Source organism: Pectinophora gossypiella, chromosome 18 (assembly GCF_024362695.1).
Source record: "Pectinophora gossypiella chromosome 18, ilPecGoss1.1, whole genome shotgun sequence".
NCBI classification, from domain to species: Eukaryota; Metazoa; Arthropoda; class Insecta; order Lepidoptera; family Gelechiidae; genus Pectinophora; species Pectinophora gossypiella.
Window position 1 is genome coordinate 5398189 of NC_065421.1, and position 13138 is coordinate 5411326.

Sequence of the window (13138 nt, forward strand, 5' to 3'; positions counted from 1 at the left end):
TTTCTTTGCGTGGCTTGTATCTGACATTGACATTTATATTTTTGACAGTTATGACAAGTTTCTTGGTGCAGCTGTTGGTTGGAATTCGGTGAAATAGGTATTAAATTAACTCAATTCTACTATTATCGACTAAAATAGTGATTTTAGAGGCGCTATTTAGTAAGGAAACCTAGTTGTCTTCGTCTCAGACTTTTGGAAGAAGATAAAGGTAAATTAATTTTCAATTCGATTTTATATGTATATGTTACAAATTAATTTGTTTTAACAATTACAATAGAATAAATTCACTCATATTTTCTATTTTATAGTGTAAATGATTATAATTATGCATTAATCCTGTAATCAATCAATGGTGCGACGTTACTGCAAAGTATAAACAACTGTTTGTTACGGAATAATATGTCTTATCTTTGAAGTAATAAAGAGAAAGTTGGACATTTAAGAACTAGGTATGTGGCACACCATGCCATAAATAAACTTCCTTTTTCGCCCAATTTAAGAGAAATTGACTTCATAATTATAATGACTTTTAAATTCACTAAATTCCATTTCTAATTGCTATCGTTAATGGCGCATATAAATACTACAGATAACGACAAGCTTTTCACAAATCTGTTGTCATACCAATTTTATCATTTAAAAATACTGTGTTGAAAATCTGAAAGAGATACTTCAGCAGCAATTCCTAAAGTGGGTTCTGTAGAAAAGCCACCAGGATTCTGCGAAATTATTTACTTTGGCTGCTACATAACATCATAGTTAAACAAAATCATTCTTCACATCAAAAATTAAAGTGTTTGGCTGTTAAAACACTTTTCTAAGAAAAGTCTTTGTTTTTATTTAAATTATATTGACTTTGATTTGTAATCATTTTGATATGGGTTCCATAATATAAAATGTATTTTTCATTATCTCCAAAGTTTGAGAACCCCTGCAATGTAGAAAGGCCTTGAGTACAATAATAGTCTTATACGTACACCACCTTTGACTCCGCAATCATTTAGATCTGTTATATATTATTATGAAAATTTTTACCATTGTACTTGAAGTAGTGTTAAGCAGTCCCATAGAATTCCTATTTTTAAATCTCTACACAAAAGAAAAGTTTGTCTTCACTGTCAATATGAAATGAGAAACAAGCAGGAATAGTTTCATTTGGTGTATATTGTTTGAAGATGCTTGTCCGGGGGCTCAGCAGGACACTATGGAGCACACTGCGGTTGGAAACCCGTCTCCTGTCATCAAAAACTGTTAATCCTGAACCTGCCATTGAAACAAAAGATGGAGTGGATCCTGTGCAGGTATTTACACCTTACTTAGTTAATTTTTATTCCCAAACTTTCCTTATGTATAGGAAGTAAGTGTCTTCCCATAAGAACTTTGATTGACTAAACTACAAATCGAGTGCATAGACTTTTGTTTAGCGTTAGAGCAATATAGTCTTCATTGTTAAATAACAATTCAGTTCTAATATTTTTAATCGGTAATTACTTGAAATTGAGATTTCTTATAAAAAAAATGTAATCATAGTCATTTATTCAATTTCCAAAGATAAATTTGTTCAAACGCAAGTTTAGTACAATACAAAAGTCTATATAAAATCATCTTTATTTAATGTCCCAATAACTTGTGAACATCATCAGCATCATGTCCCTAGCGTTATTCCGTTTTTCATAGGGTCCGCTTAGGTAAGCGGACTGTTCAAGTTAAGTTAGGTTAGATCAAACCTAACATTGACCTAAAATAGCTACTTAATTCTTTCATATAAGGAAAAAATATAGTAATAATTTTTATTTACAAATTATGTAGATTTTTTAATATATTATTATCTTTCTCAGGCTGAATCACTAGATAGGGATATATGCCTGTTAGTGGATGAGAAGGACACATTCATTGGCACAGCAACTAAAAGGGAGTGCCACAAGGTGGCCCCCGATGGTAGCATTCCACTGCACAGAGCATTCAGTGTCTTCCTGTTCAACAAACGTGGGGATATGCTCCTGCAGAGGAGATCTAGCCAGAAGGTAATTTATTCATTCATTTATAACAACTTGACTGTGGTCCTGTAGTACCCTGCTTGCTCAAATGACAAGCACCTGTTCGAACCCCGATACCAGACACGCACCAATGAGTTAATTTATCTTAAGTGCAGTTTTCACGGCTGTACGGCTCACTACCTCTCACGTTGGTCTAACAGAAAGCATGGTGACGTGTGGGTACTTAGTTCATCTACCCCAATTGGGATATAGTCGTGAACTCATGTTATTCATAACTATTCTTTTTTCTAAGTATTAACGATTAAAGAAGAGTTCCAAAAGGCCATGTTATACAACTTTTGGTGCCTTTTTAATATGATCATAATTATGACCAATTTTGTGTATAATAAGGAACATTATTATGCATTATTATTCAACATTATTATTATAATAAGGAACATTAAAGACATCAGATAACATAATTCTCCAGGAATTTATTGCACCGCTTCTAACCCATGCCATATTCCGAAATAATAATAAGCAATACAAATGTAGGATAAGACTTAAATAGATTTTTTACTTTCAATAAATGGTGTGCCCTACATTGAAAACAAACAGAAAACTGACACCTATGAGTGGAGTTGTACACCTATGACTAGGCGAGGAATCTCTGTTAACTAGTCAACAACTAACTACACTTTCCTTCCAGGTGACATACCCGGACTACTACACAAATGCGTGCTGCAGCCACCCGCTGTTCATCGACAACCAACAAGAGGATGTCATCACCGCAGCCAGGAGGAGGCTCAACTTGGAACTGGGAATACCTTTGAACCAGGTATGTTTCTTTAGAGTTACATCCTAAAGTATATCGCGCCGCAGCCACAGCACCTATCCGCACATGCAGTCATGTAGTTTTGTTAAGCTAAGTTTAGTTACTTGGCAAACTACAACAATGTACATATCTACTAAAAAAATATAAGATTTTCGTTGGAAAATTTGACATTCATACTTAATAAAATAGATCGGCAATTCGGTATGTAAGGGAAACAGAAGTTACGCTAATTCCAAAACCAATTCGAGATTTCGTCTTAATTAACCTTATTTCTCTATATGTAGGTCTCATATTAGGCAGATGGTGTTTATTTTAGCATAAATGTGTGTGAAAAAGGTAGCCTGTTTAACGAAATTGCCGTTGCCAAATGCCGTTTATAATAAATAAAATTATGTTGCTATGCCAACTCGTAGCAAATCGTAATTCTATATTGTGCGAGAACTTACGCGCAGAATAAGTAAGAGATGATGACCTACAGATGGAGCCGGAGCAGTTCACGTTCCTGACGCGGATCCACTACCACGACCCCGGCGACGGCGTGTGGGGCGAGCACGAGGTGGACCACATCCTGGTGTTACAGGCCGACGTCAAGATCAAGCCCAACTCGGACGAGATATCAGAGTACTGCTTCGTGCCCAAGAATGAGTTTAACTCGTAAGTTTGTCACATTTTTATTCTTTATCTAAATATATAAAAGGAGAAACTGACTGACTGACATATCAACGCACAACCTAAACGGCTAAACGTAGGCACTTGAAATTTGGAAGGGACGTAGCTTAGGTACCGTAGAGGTGCACTAAGAAAGGAATTCCCGAAATTCCCACGGGAACGAGAATTAGCGGGAAAATCCTTTTGTATGAAAAATCTAAACCGCTTAAGTTAGAGTTTTGAAATTTGGCATGCAGATACCTTAGTTAACTTAAAGGTTAGTTGCAACAGGATATTGCAAAATTCCCACGGAAACGGGAGATAGCGGGAAAAAACATTTGTATGAAAAAATCGAAACCGCGTAAGATAGATGTTTTCAATCTAGCATGCATGCATACTTTAGTAAATATAAAGTTTAGTTATGGCTGTATTTTTAAAAATGGGAGTTAGCGGGAAGAAAAAAATGTATGAAAAAATCTAAACTGCATAAGTTAGATGCTTGAAATTTGATATGCACTCCCACACACACAAAGATCTCTCTTTTATAACACGCCACGCGGACGAAGTCGCGGGCAAAAGCTAGTTTTTTATACAAGAGTTCTAAACTTGGTTTTGTACGCACGCGTGAACTCACAGTCCAAGCGAGTGGAGCATCAAGGAGTTTTTTCACTAAATCGACGAATCTACGTGCGTTGTCATTTATTTGGATGCGCAGCTAAGCTTCCCCCTTCGTCAACCAGAACAACATGCAACAGCATACTCCCCATCAATGCAATGGGTTGCATTGCAATTTCCAGATATTTTCCTCTCCGAAGATTATAAAAATGTTCGAGTAAAGCATTTGCATAAAATACAAAGTCCATGCTTCTATGCTGTTCTGGGAGCAAATAAAAAACATAGAATACGTTCAGCCTTCTCTAACATGATGGACTAATGTTATGGGCGATAGGCTGATCCCTTATCACCATAAGGTTCGTTCAAAGGATCCATCTTAGGACTTCGTATCAACAGTGGCTGCAAGTTGTCTTTGATTACTTGTGGCTCTGCCCACCCCATTTGGGATTACGGGCGTGAGTTTATGTATGTATGTATGTACAAAGTCCATACTATGTTGGAGATACCGTCGCAAGGTATTGAACGCTGTTGACGTAACATGCTTTTCGTCATTCCATTATTAACAAAAATAGATGTCTTATCTTCTCTTCAGCTGTAAACTAACAAACGAAAAGGACAATAATCTCCTTCTATCGTGTGGGTTGTGAGGTGGATTACCCATCCCATCAACCCTGGTCTCATGTAACAACTACTTACTTACAACAGTAAGTAGTAACCGGGAACAACTTAACGTGCCTTTCGAAGCACGGATCATCTTACTTTCGGACAATCAAGTGATTTTTGTGATATGTCCCCATCGGGATTTGAACCCGGGAGCTCCGGATCGTGAGCCCCACGCTCAAACCACTGGTTCACGGAGACCGTTACGTTAAGAACAATAATATGCCGTAAGGATAAATATACATACGTGTACCCTATTGTCATAGGTTCCTCCCAACCCTAGAGGGGCCAATCACCCCCTGGTTCAACATGGTACGCAGACACCGGCTTAAGCTATGGTGGGACAACCTTCACCGCATCAAGGAACTCGCTCAACCAGACAAGATACACAAGTTTAAGACAGACGACAAATAAATGCAACTTTACTTTTAAAAATGAAATTTAACAAATACTGGCTGCTTATTTTTTAATTGTATTCGTAGCTGTACCGTTTTGGGTTTGGATCAATCCAAATCTTTCATCCTTAAAAAAAATGTCCGTATACACAACAGGACCCTTCGTCTGATTCGATCGACAACCAGAGTTTCACTTTCGTAATATTTAGTACCTTCCGAGTAGTGTAAGAAAAATAATAGTACCTTTACAGTTAAACAAAAAACTTGAATTAATTTCCAGCAGGACCCTCCGTGGTTTGAAGGTCTTCAGACCATTGGTGTATATCCCTGTATAGCGGTGCATTAGTACCTTCAGATTATCTTCGTTTTCTTTTAAAACAAATATTAGTTTATAAGAAATAAATCTACAAAATTTTTATACTGCCAGCAGGACCCTTTTTTGTTTTGGTGCTTTCAGTCCAGACATTCATATTTCCTAGCAGCAGTATATTAGTACTTTTCAAAAAAATATCGCTTAATTAAAAAAAACCTAACCATTATTAGCACAAAAATATTTTAAATAACCTGAACGACAATACGTAACTGCACAAATGAACCTCTGTTACTAATATGCGATATGACACTACGAAATCGGTTATTTTTTTTCATCTACCCTCAATTTTGTAAATTATTGAATTATATGTTCTTCGACGATTAAACTACGTACCTACCTAAAATAACATGAAAACTAAATTTTTATTTAATTGGTTGCATCACATAAATAAAACAATAATAGGTAAAGTAAACTCCGGGAATAGAAGTAACGTTATGCTATTTAGAATATTTTCCCTGATAATGAATCAGAGTCTTATTACTATTACTTTATACTACTCATTTTTTAACGAAGCGATATTTTTTTGAAAAGTACTAATATATTGCTGCTAGGAAATATGACTGTCTAGACTGAGAGCACCAAAACAAAAAAGGGTCCTGCTGGCAGTATAAAAATTTTGTAGATTTATTTCTTATAAACTAATATTTGTTTTAAAAGAAAACGAAGATAATCTGAAGGTACTAATGCACCGCTATACAGGGATATACACCAATGGTCTGAAGACCTTCAAACCACGGAGGGTCCTGCTGGAAATTAATTCAAGTTTTTTGTTTAACTGTAAAGGTACTATTATTTTTCTTACACTACTCGGAAGGTACTAAATATTACGAAAGTGAAACTCTGGTTGTCGATCGAATCAGACGAAGGGTCCTGTTGTGTATACGGACATTTAAAAAAATAAATATTCTAGCTAAATATTCAAATAACTTTTTTATTTTATTTCCGAAATTAAATAATTGAATAATATTAAAATCTAGTGGCCAGTATTTTTTCCAACAGAGTGTAGGTTTTAGTTCGGGAAAAGATTAATTTTATTGCATATTTATTGTATTGTATTACCTATTATTGCTTTTTATTATGTATAAGTAGAATTCGTTATTATATTATAATCAAAAGTGCATTATTGTAGATAGTCTAGTCTATGGCCACCTAAGTTTATACGATTGATAATTTGTATATGATATCTTTATGGGGATAGATTACCTTGTATTATAAAAAATCGATGTAAAACGGGTGCTTCTAATTCTAATACAGATTTCTACCTAATGTCATTATTTTTTCTATAAAATGCCCATGGTTGTACAGTCATGAGCAATATAATGTACCCACTTTAGGACTCTGTCGCACTAACATATTTGACATTTAGTGAGACTTACAGTTCAATTTGTCAAAAAAATTAATGTGACATGGTACCAAAGTGTATACATATTAATGCTCGTGACCGTACAATAGGCTAGATAACAACCTAGTCAAATGAGATACTTTTTTCGAAACGTCAAAGCGTTTCATTTAAATAGATAGTGCCAGAAGAGAGTTGTGTATGAGAATACAAAACGATAACGTCATCAACAAACCTGGTCAAACATCGTACGTCATTCTTAAATAAAATTCGTAAATAAGTCAAAACGAAAAATGATATTCATTTTGGTTAGCTAGCTAGGTTAGATTAGCATTTTACCCATTCCCAATCTACCCTATTTTTCATACGGGTAAACAGGAATTACCCATACACCCACCGGTGGACGAAACCAGTCGGTGCACGGGTAGCGAGGGATATACTTTGCGTATATTCCTGTGTGTGAGTGTGTGATTCGAATTCTTAACTGATTTCGAATCACATACTCATTTCTAGTTCTTCTATTTTTCAAGTCTTTCAGTTACCAAGCATTTTGGCACCACGTCCTCCTGAACTTAGGTATCTCCTCTCTATAATTGATGGAGACTTCAATTATCATTCGTCGATAGGTTTCAACAGTTCATCCGAGCTGTTAATATCAGAAGCCGACGAGGTTGTAGCGGCCCTCTTGCCCGGGTGGTACCGCCCCGCCACCCACTCTAGCGTCCGCGACTGCTTCAGTTTCTTCTTGCGTAACATCTTCTTCTTCATCTGGGCATGGGCTCTCTTCTCCTTGTCTGTGAGGGAGCGGAGGAGATACGCGTTCGAAACGATCTGGTTGCCAATGTGAAGACCGTTTCTATATGCCGTATGCAGGTACCTCACCGCTATCACTTGGACTATCTGGAAAATAAAGCACGGTCACACTATGAAGTACAGTTATCAACAATGTCATTGTCATCTTTAGGACCCTGTCTTGCTAAGATATATATACCTAATTTAGTGAGACACATAGTCTTGAAGACACGGTACGGTACCAACATATACACATATTTATTACTTAGTGCTCATGCATGACTGTAAAATTAAGAACCCTTTCCCATGGTATTTTGTAACTTTGGATTCAATTTGCCAAATAGATAAGGGCGACAGGGTTCTAAAATTTGTAAAAACCTCATAGTGATCGTGCCAGCCCTACAAGGTTCTTAAAACCCGACAAAATTTTGCTAGCTAGTATAGTATATTAGTTTGGTTTACTTATAGTATCTTATTTAAAGTTTGTAGCAAGTTTTGGTTGCCCTATGCACGAAATATACGTCCATCTTTGAAAATAGGACTCTCAAAAATATATCTATGGAGGGGAAATTTATTGAATGTTTACATTAAATTTTAGTTAAATACCCAACGAATGATGGAGATGTTCTTAGAAAAGGTTCATTACAATCTACTCTGAACCGGCGTGCATGTATGAAACGATTGTCACGGTCATTTTATCGGTTGGTGCTAATATGTGAACCCAAATACGAACAAAATACATGGCACGCATGTTAGGGAAAAAACAAAAGCTTATCCATTTCGACAAAATTTATTGAATCGATCGATAATTTTATCACGTTGCGCATGTTAGCCCTGCTGGATTAGCCCACCCCGGTTAACTATATCTAGGTACGCGTTCGCAAAGGCCGGTCATAGGATGGGTGACCACAAAAAAAAGTTTTCATCTCGAGCTCCTCCGTGCTTCGGAAGGCACGTTAAGCCGTTGGTCCCGGCTGCATTAGCAGTCGTTAATAACCATCAATCCGCACTGGGTCCGCGTGATGGTTTAAGGCCCGATCTCCCTATCCATCCATAGGGAAGGCCCGTGCCCCAGCAGTGGGGACTTTAATGGGCTGATGATGATGATGCGTACCATAGCGAAGATGATAAGCGCCATAACAGCATTGAACTGCCAGGAGACCGACATCATCTCGTTGATAAGCTTCTCCTCGCAACCCGTGGGCCATATCGTCAACTCCTTCTAGAAGTTTTGCAAATTGATAGGTACCTACTTCAAAAAAATCGAAACACCTTGCAAGTTTATGTTTTGTAAGGAAAAGTACGAATAGATACCTACTACCTACCTACCTAATACGAGTATTAGGACTAAAATATTTACAATAAGTATTAAAAGTCGTTTAATTATTAATAATACCTATGAATGTTCCAAATTCAAATTTAAAATTTGATTACTTTTGTTATGTTGAACAAAAATTCGGATAGGTATTTTTCGATTTTTTTGCTGAGAACCATATAATTAGGTAAATATGTAATGTATAATTTAATAATACTTCCTATCTATTATATTGTAACTTATAAGGTTTATTGTACACAACCACAGAATAGAAGAAAGAGGATTTGAATAAGGCCCTAACGTGTGGATTGCAAAATTGAAGTATAAACTATTTGCTCATACCTGTATGGCAGTCAGTAGTAGTAGGTAGTAGTTTAATTTCTACTCTCACAGGGAAGGACATACTCCATAGTACTAGATCCTATTAAATTGGTGTACCTACCTGTTTACGTCATATGGGTACAATTACAATTCGAAACGTACGCTGGGGTCGTATTTGTAGATAGTGCCCTTCTTGGTGATGCCGTGGTGGATGCAGGGACACAGCGCGTCCATGGAGCAGCAGCTGTATGGCACGTTGTCAGCCACGAACTTGCGGTTCGATCTATCAAGTATCTTACTATAAGTAGTTTCTCAATGTTAGGAGCACGTACAGGGTGTTAGTGACGAAAACTTTGATAGATGATACAGGCCATGATTCTGAGTTGACATCAAGTGGAATTTTCCGTCGCAAAAGTATGGAACGGAAAATAATTAATAAAATCACAAACATTTTCATTAATTTTCCAAAATGTTAAAAACATAAATGTGTCTTAATAAAGCTGAATAAACAAATATTTTTGATTATTTTAATATATTTACTAAACATTCAGTAAATTCAGGCTTTACACAGGTGGACAGTAGCATTCATCAAACATATTTACTGTAAGTAATACAAACCTTTGCTAAGTTACCGGGGATCTAAGTGGAGCACCCGCCATTAGTGCGTACGTGGTCGTTTCTTAGTGACCCATGTATGGGTCACAGACGTATGGAGCTAGTCCGTCAAGCATGACCCGTATATGGATCTTATTTTTTTTTTTACCGTGACTTATATATTTGTAATAGACTACTCATCGCGCCATCCCACTTGCGTCAAACAAAGTACTGCGGGGTGGAAGGCAAGAGGGAAACCACTGCCCTATTTTTCCCTAAAACAGTAGCATGGAAAATGCTGCACCGACAAGAGCGTGGCTCTTAAATTGATGATAATGATATATTTTCCGCATATTTAACTACTTGGCCGGCAACAAACCCTAAGGTACTACTAACAGCGTGCTGAAGTCGACGCTGTTCCCTGTCGTGTACCAGCGTATGTAGAACCACTCCTGGTAGTTGACGCGGCCGCAGCAATGGAACCTGGTCTGCAGGCGGTCGATGGCCACCTTGGACGGCAAGTGGCTTGCGTAGCGGAGCATAGCTTTTGTTATCCCGCCTTTTATTTTAGCTGGAAATACGTATTGGGGTTTTAGGGATAATAAATTTCTATGGTGTGTTGTGGGGTGGAGTACCAACCTCATCAACCCTGGTGTCAGGGTTACTATTGAGCCGCCAAAGGCCCCTGACATGGCTCATGTAACGACTACTTACTTACATCAGTAAGTAGTAACCGCGACCAACGGCTTAACGTGGGTAGGGAAATAATAATCATCTATTTAATCACTATTTCGATATGTATCAACATTATAGGTAAGTACATACATCATAGATAGAATGACAGCAGGACAGATCATCGCCAAGAGACCAGGGATAGGTATGTCTCTTTCGCACTAACAGTGTACACCTTAGTACGAAAGAGACGAGAGATAAGTATTCAGTCACTCTTATCATGCCCATAATCCCTGATTTCATTTAATTGACCTCACAACCCACACAAAAGAAGAGACCATGTTATCATAATGGTTCATCATTTTAGAAGTCTTAGGATCTCTTTGTCGGGTTTTAGTAAATGCCAGGGGAAAGTTGTTTTCTGCTCCCAGTAGCGCCAGACCAACATACTTAGACGTTACATCGAAAATTATTTAAGATAAGATTCAAGATAAGATTTAAGATTTTTAAGTTTTTTTTTTTGCATTCCTGATGTTTTTACAGAGGTCTTAAAAATAGAGGAAAGTACAAACAGGAACCCGTTAAAGGCACTACAACAACAACTTAAAATTATACACAATGAAAATAGAAAACCAAGAATAAAAATAATAAACATTTATAATTTATTCTGTGGTGTGTGGTGTGAGACCAATGACGGAAGACGTTGAGGCCATGAAAACATACCTCTTATAATCGTCGACTGGAGGCCAGAATAAAACATTATCGCAAGGAATATTATGATCATAATAATGAGCGCCCAGATGTAGTAAAACAGACCATTTGTCACGTTATATTCTCTTTTAGACAATCCTGCTTTGAACAACTGATACAGCCCGTATAACTGAAAACAAATGTTTAATATTAAATCGTAAAACACAGCAGGTTATCCTAAATATTTTATGTTTACCGTTTATTTTGTATAGCAAATAAAGATTTTACTTACCTACTTACTTAAATAATAAAATACTTTGTCAAAGTTTTCCAAACTAACACAGATTGTGTAGGTTTAAAAAGTTGTTCATTATTGTTGTACTAATTAAACAATTTCTGACATTACTAAAATGTTACTTAGTATTTTCTAATGAAACCTTTGCTGATAACCAAGATTTATTTATGCTAAATGGGTTTGCAGTGGATGTTAGGAACCTCTGAGAGACCTATGCCTGTGATACCTGTTCGTAATAGCACACCCGGATCTACTGGTTTGGTATTGGAATTGAAGTGCGCCGATAATATACCTACATAAATAGTATGCGCTGCTCCTACAAAGGCTGATCCAGGGGGGGTTTGGTCATGGGGGGTCGTGACCCCCAGCGACAGGTTGGGTCGTAGGTGGCCACTTCAATTTTATCCCTTACATTTTATAGCCTGTTTGCGACCTGGTGACTCCCCCCGACATAAAAGCAGGATCCGCTCTTGTGCTCGTATTAGTCCAAGACCTTGGATATAATTCGAATTCGGGCTGGATGGTAACCAACGTATCTATTGCGAGGTTTTGTTAATAAAACTCACATCCGAGGTTCCCTGGAAGAGATTGCTATTTACCAATAAGGCCGCCTATTGTACTCATTCTATTTTGTATTTTCCTGTTTGTGCAATAAAGTATTTGTTATGTTATCCGATTTTCTACAAAATGCGCTTTTATGTTTTCAACGTAAGGGTACCTGTAGTGTTTACATAAGTACATAAACACATCTTATTAATACACGTAGGTATAATTAAATACATAAATAAATATGTAATTATTATTATTATTATTAGTAACACTCAGTGTCCCACTGCAGGCATATGTAATATATTATAAAATACTTGAATCGATATAATCGATTCACATATATATTCTGTCGTCTCGGGCAATGCACTACGCGGTGGCCACAATGAAAAAGTAAACTGTACGGGTATGTACGGGGGTGGAGTGAAGACGTAGTGTGTGGCAACGAGCCGATATTTATTTATATAATTATATTGAGACCAATACACTACAGTACCTATGGGTGAGCGTGTGGGCGCCGTACCTCTATAACAACAGCAATGATGGACCCGCAGGCGATTATAACCGGGATAGCATTGCCGTCGGGCCAGCACACGAGGTCCAATAACGTGCCCTCTTCACTGCGGATGGCCTCGGATGTGTTCACCAGCCAGATCATGTAGAATATGACCACGGGCATGAACGCCATGAGTAACATGCGGATGTTGTTGAACGACGGCCAAGTTAGGTACATTTTGAGGGACGTATCACTACACACACAAAATGAGTGATAGTAAACTATCACGCGATAAAATGTGAATTTAATTCATCTAGTAACTAAGTTTTCAAAGGTTCGAAGATTTGCTTTGAGTACTAGTGTTCAGCGATTATTTACTCGTTTACCGTCAATATAATGACTTTGAAAATGACAAAGAGAAAGTGAAGATATCGTTAAGTATTATGGTTAAAAATAAAATCTACTTTGTAGCACGTTAATAGGGTATTTGACTGGGTCAAAGATAAATTATAAATACTAATCTAGAAATAGAAGCCAGTCTAATATGGTCAAAAACCAATCTGATTTTACTTATCG

At 37.1% G+C, this 13138-nt stretch overlaps 2 protein-coding genes across 3 annotated transcripts; one reads left to right on the forward strand and one right to left on the reverse strand.

Annotated features, from left to right (window-relative positions):
- Nucleotides 1-39: 39 nt before the first annotated feature.
- Nucleotides 40-6768, forward strand: LOC126375175 (isopentenyl-diphosphate Delta-isomerase 1). 2 transcript variants are annotated; one of them, XM_050022043.1, is made up of 6 exons: nucleotides 40-97; nucleotides 1176-1301; nucleotides 1839-2024; nucleotides 2686-2814; nucleotides 3290-3465; nucleotides 5001-6768. In XM_050022043.1, exons 2-6 carry the CDS (start codon nucleotides 1176-1178, stop codon nucleotides 5146-5148), a joined length of 765 nt encoding a protein of 254 aa, XP_049878000.1. In that variant the 5' UTR covers nucleotides 40-97; the 3' UTR covers nucleotides 5149-6768. The 2 variants fall into 2 exon arrangements, with proteins under 2 accessions (XP_049878000.1, XP_049877999.1); XM_050022042.1 differs by having other exon boundaries at nucleotides 53-208.
- Nucleotides 6769-7371: 603 nt separating this feature from the next.
- Nucleotides 7372-12908, reverse strand: LOC126375188 (photoreceptor outer segment membrane glycoprotein 2-like). Its single transcript, XM_050022053.1, has 6 exons — nucleotides 12590-12908; nucleotides 11259-11415; nucleotides 10260-10434; nucleotides 9432-9552; nucleotides 8748-8855; nucleotides 7372-7741 (listed from the first exon to the last, which is right to left on the reverse strand). The coding sequence occupies exons 1-6, from the start codon at nucleotides 12797-12799 to the stop codon at nucleotides 7454-7456; spliced, it is 1059 nt and encodes a 352-aa protein (XP_049878010.1). The 5' UTR covers nucleotides 12800-12908; the 3' UTR covers nucleotides 7372-7453.
- Between the last annotated feature and the right edge of the window lie 230 nt (nucleotides 12909-13138).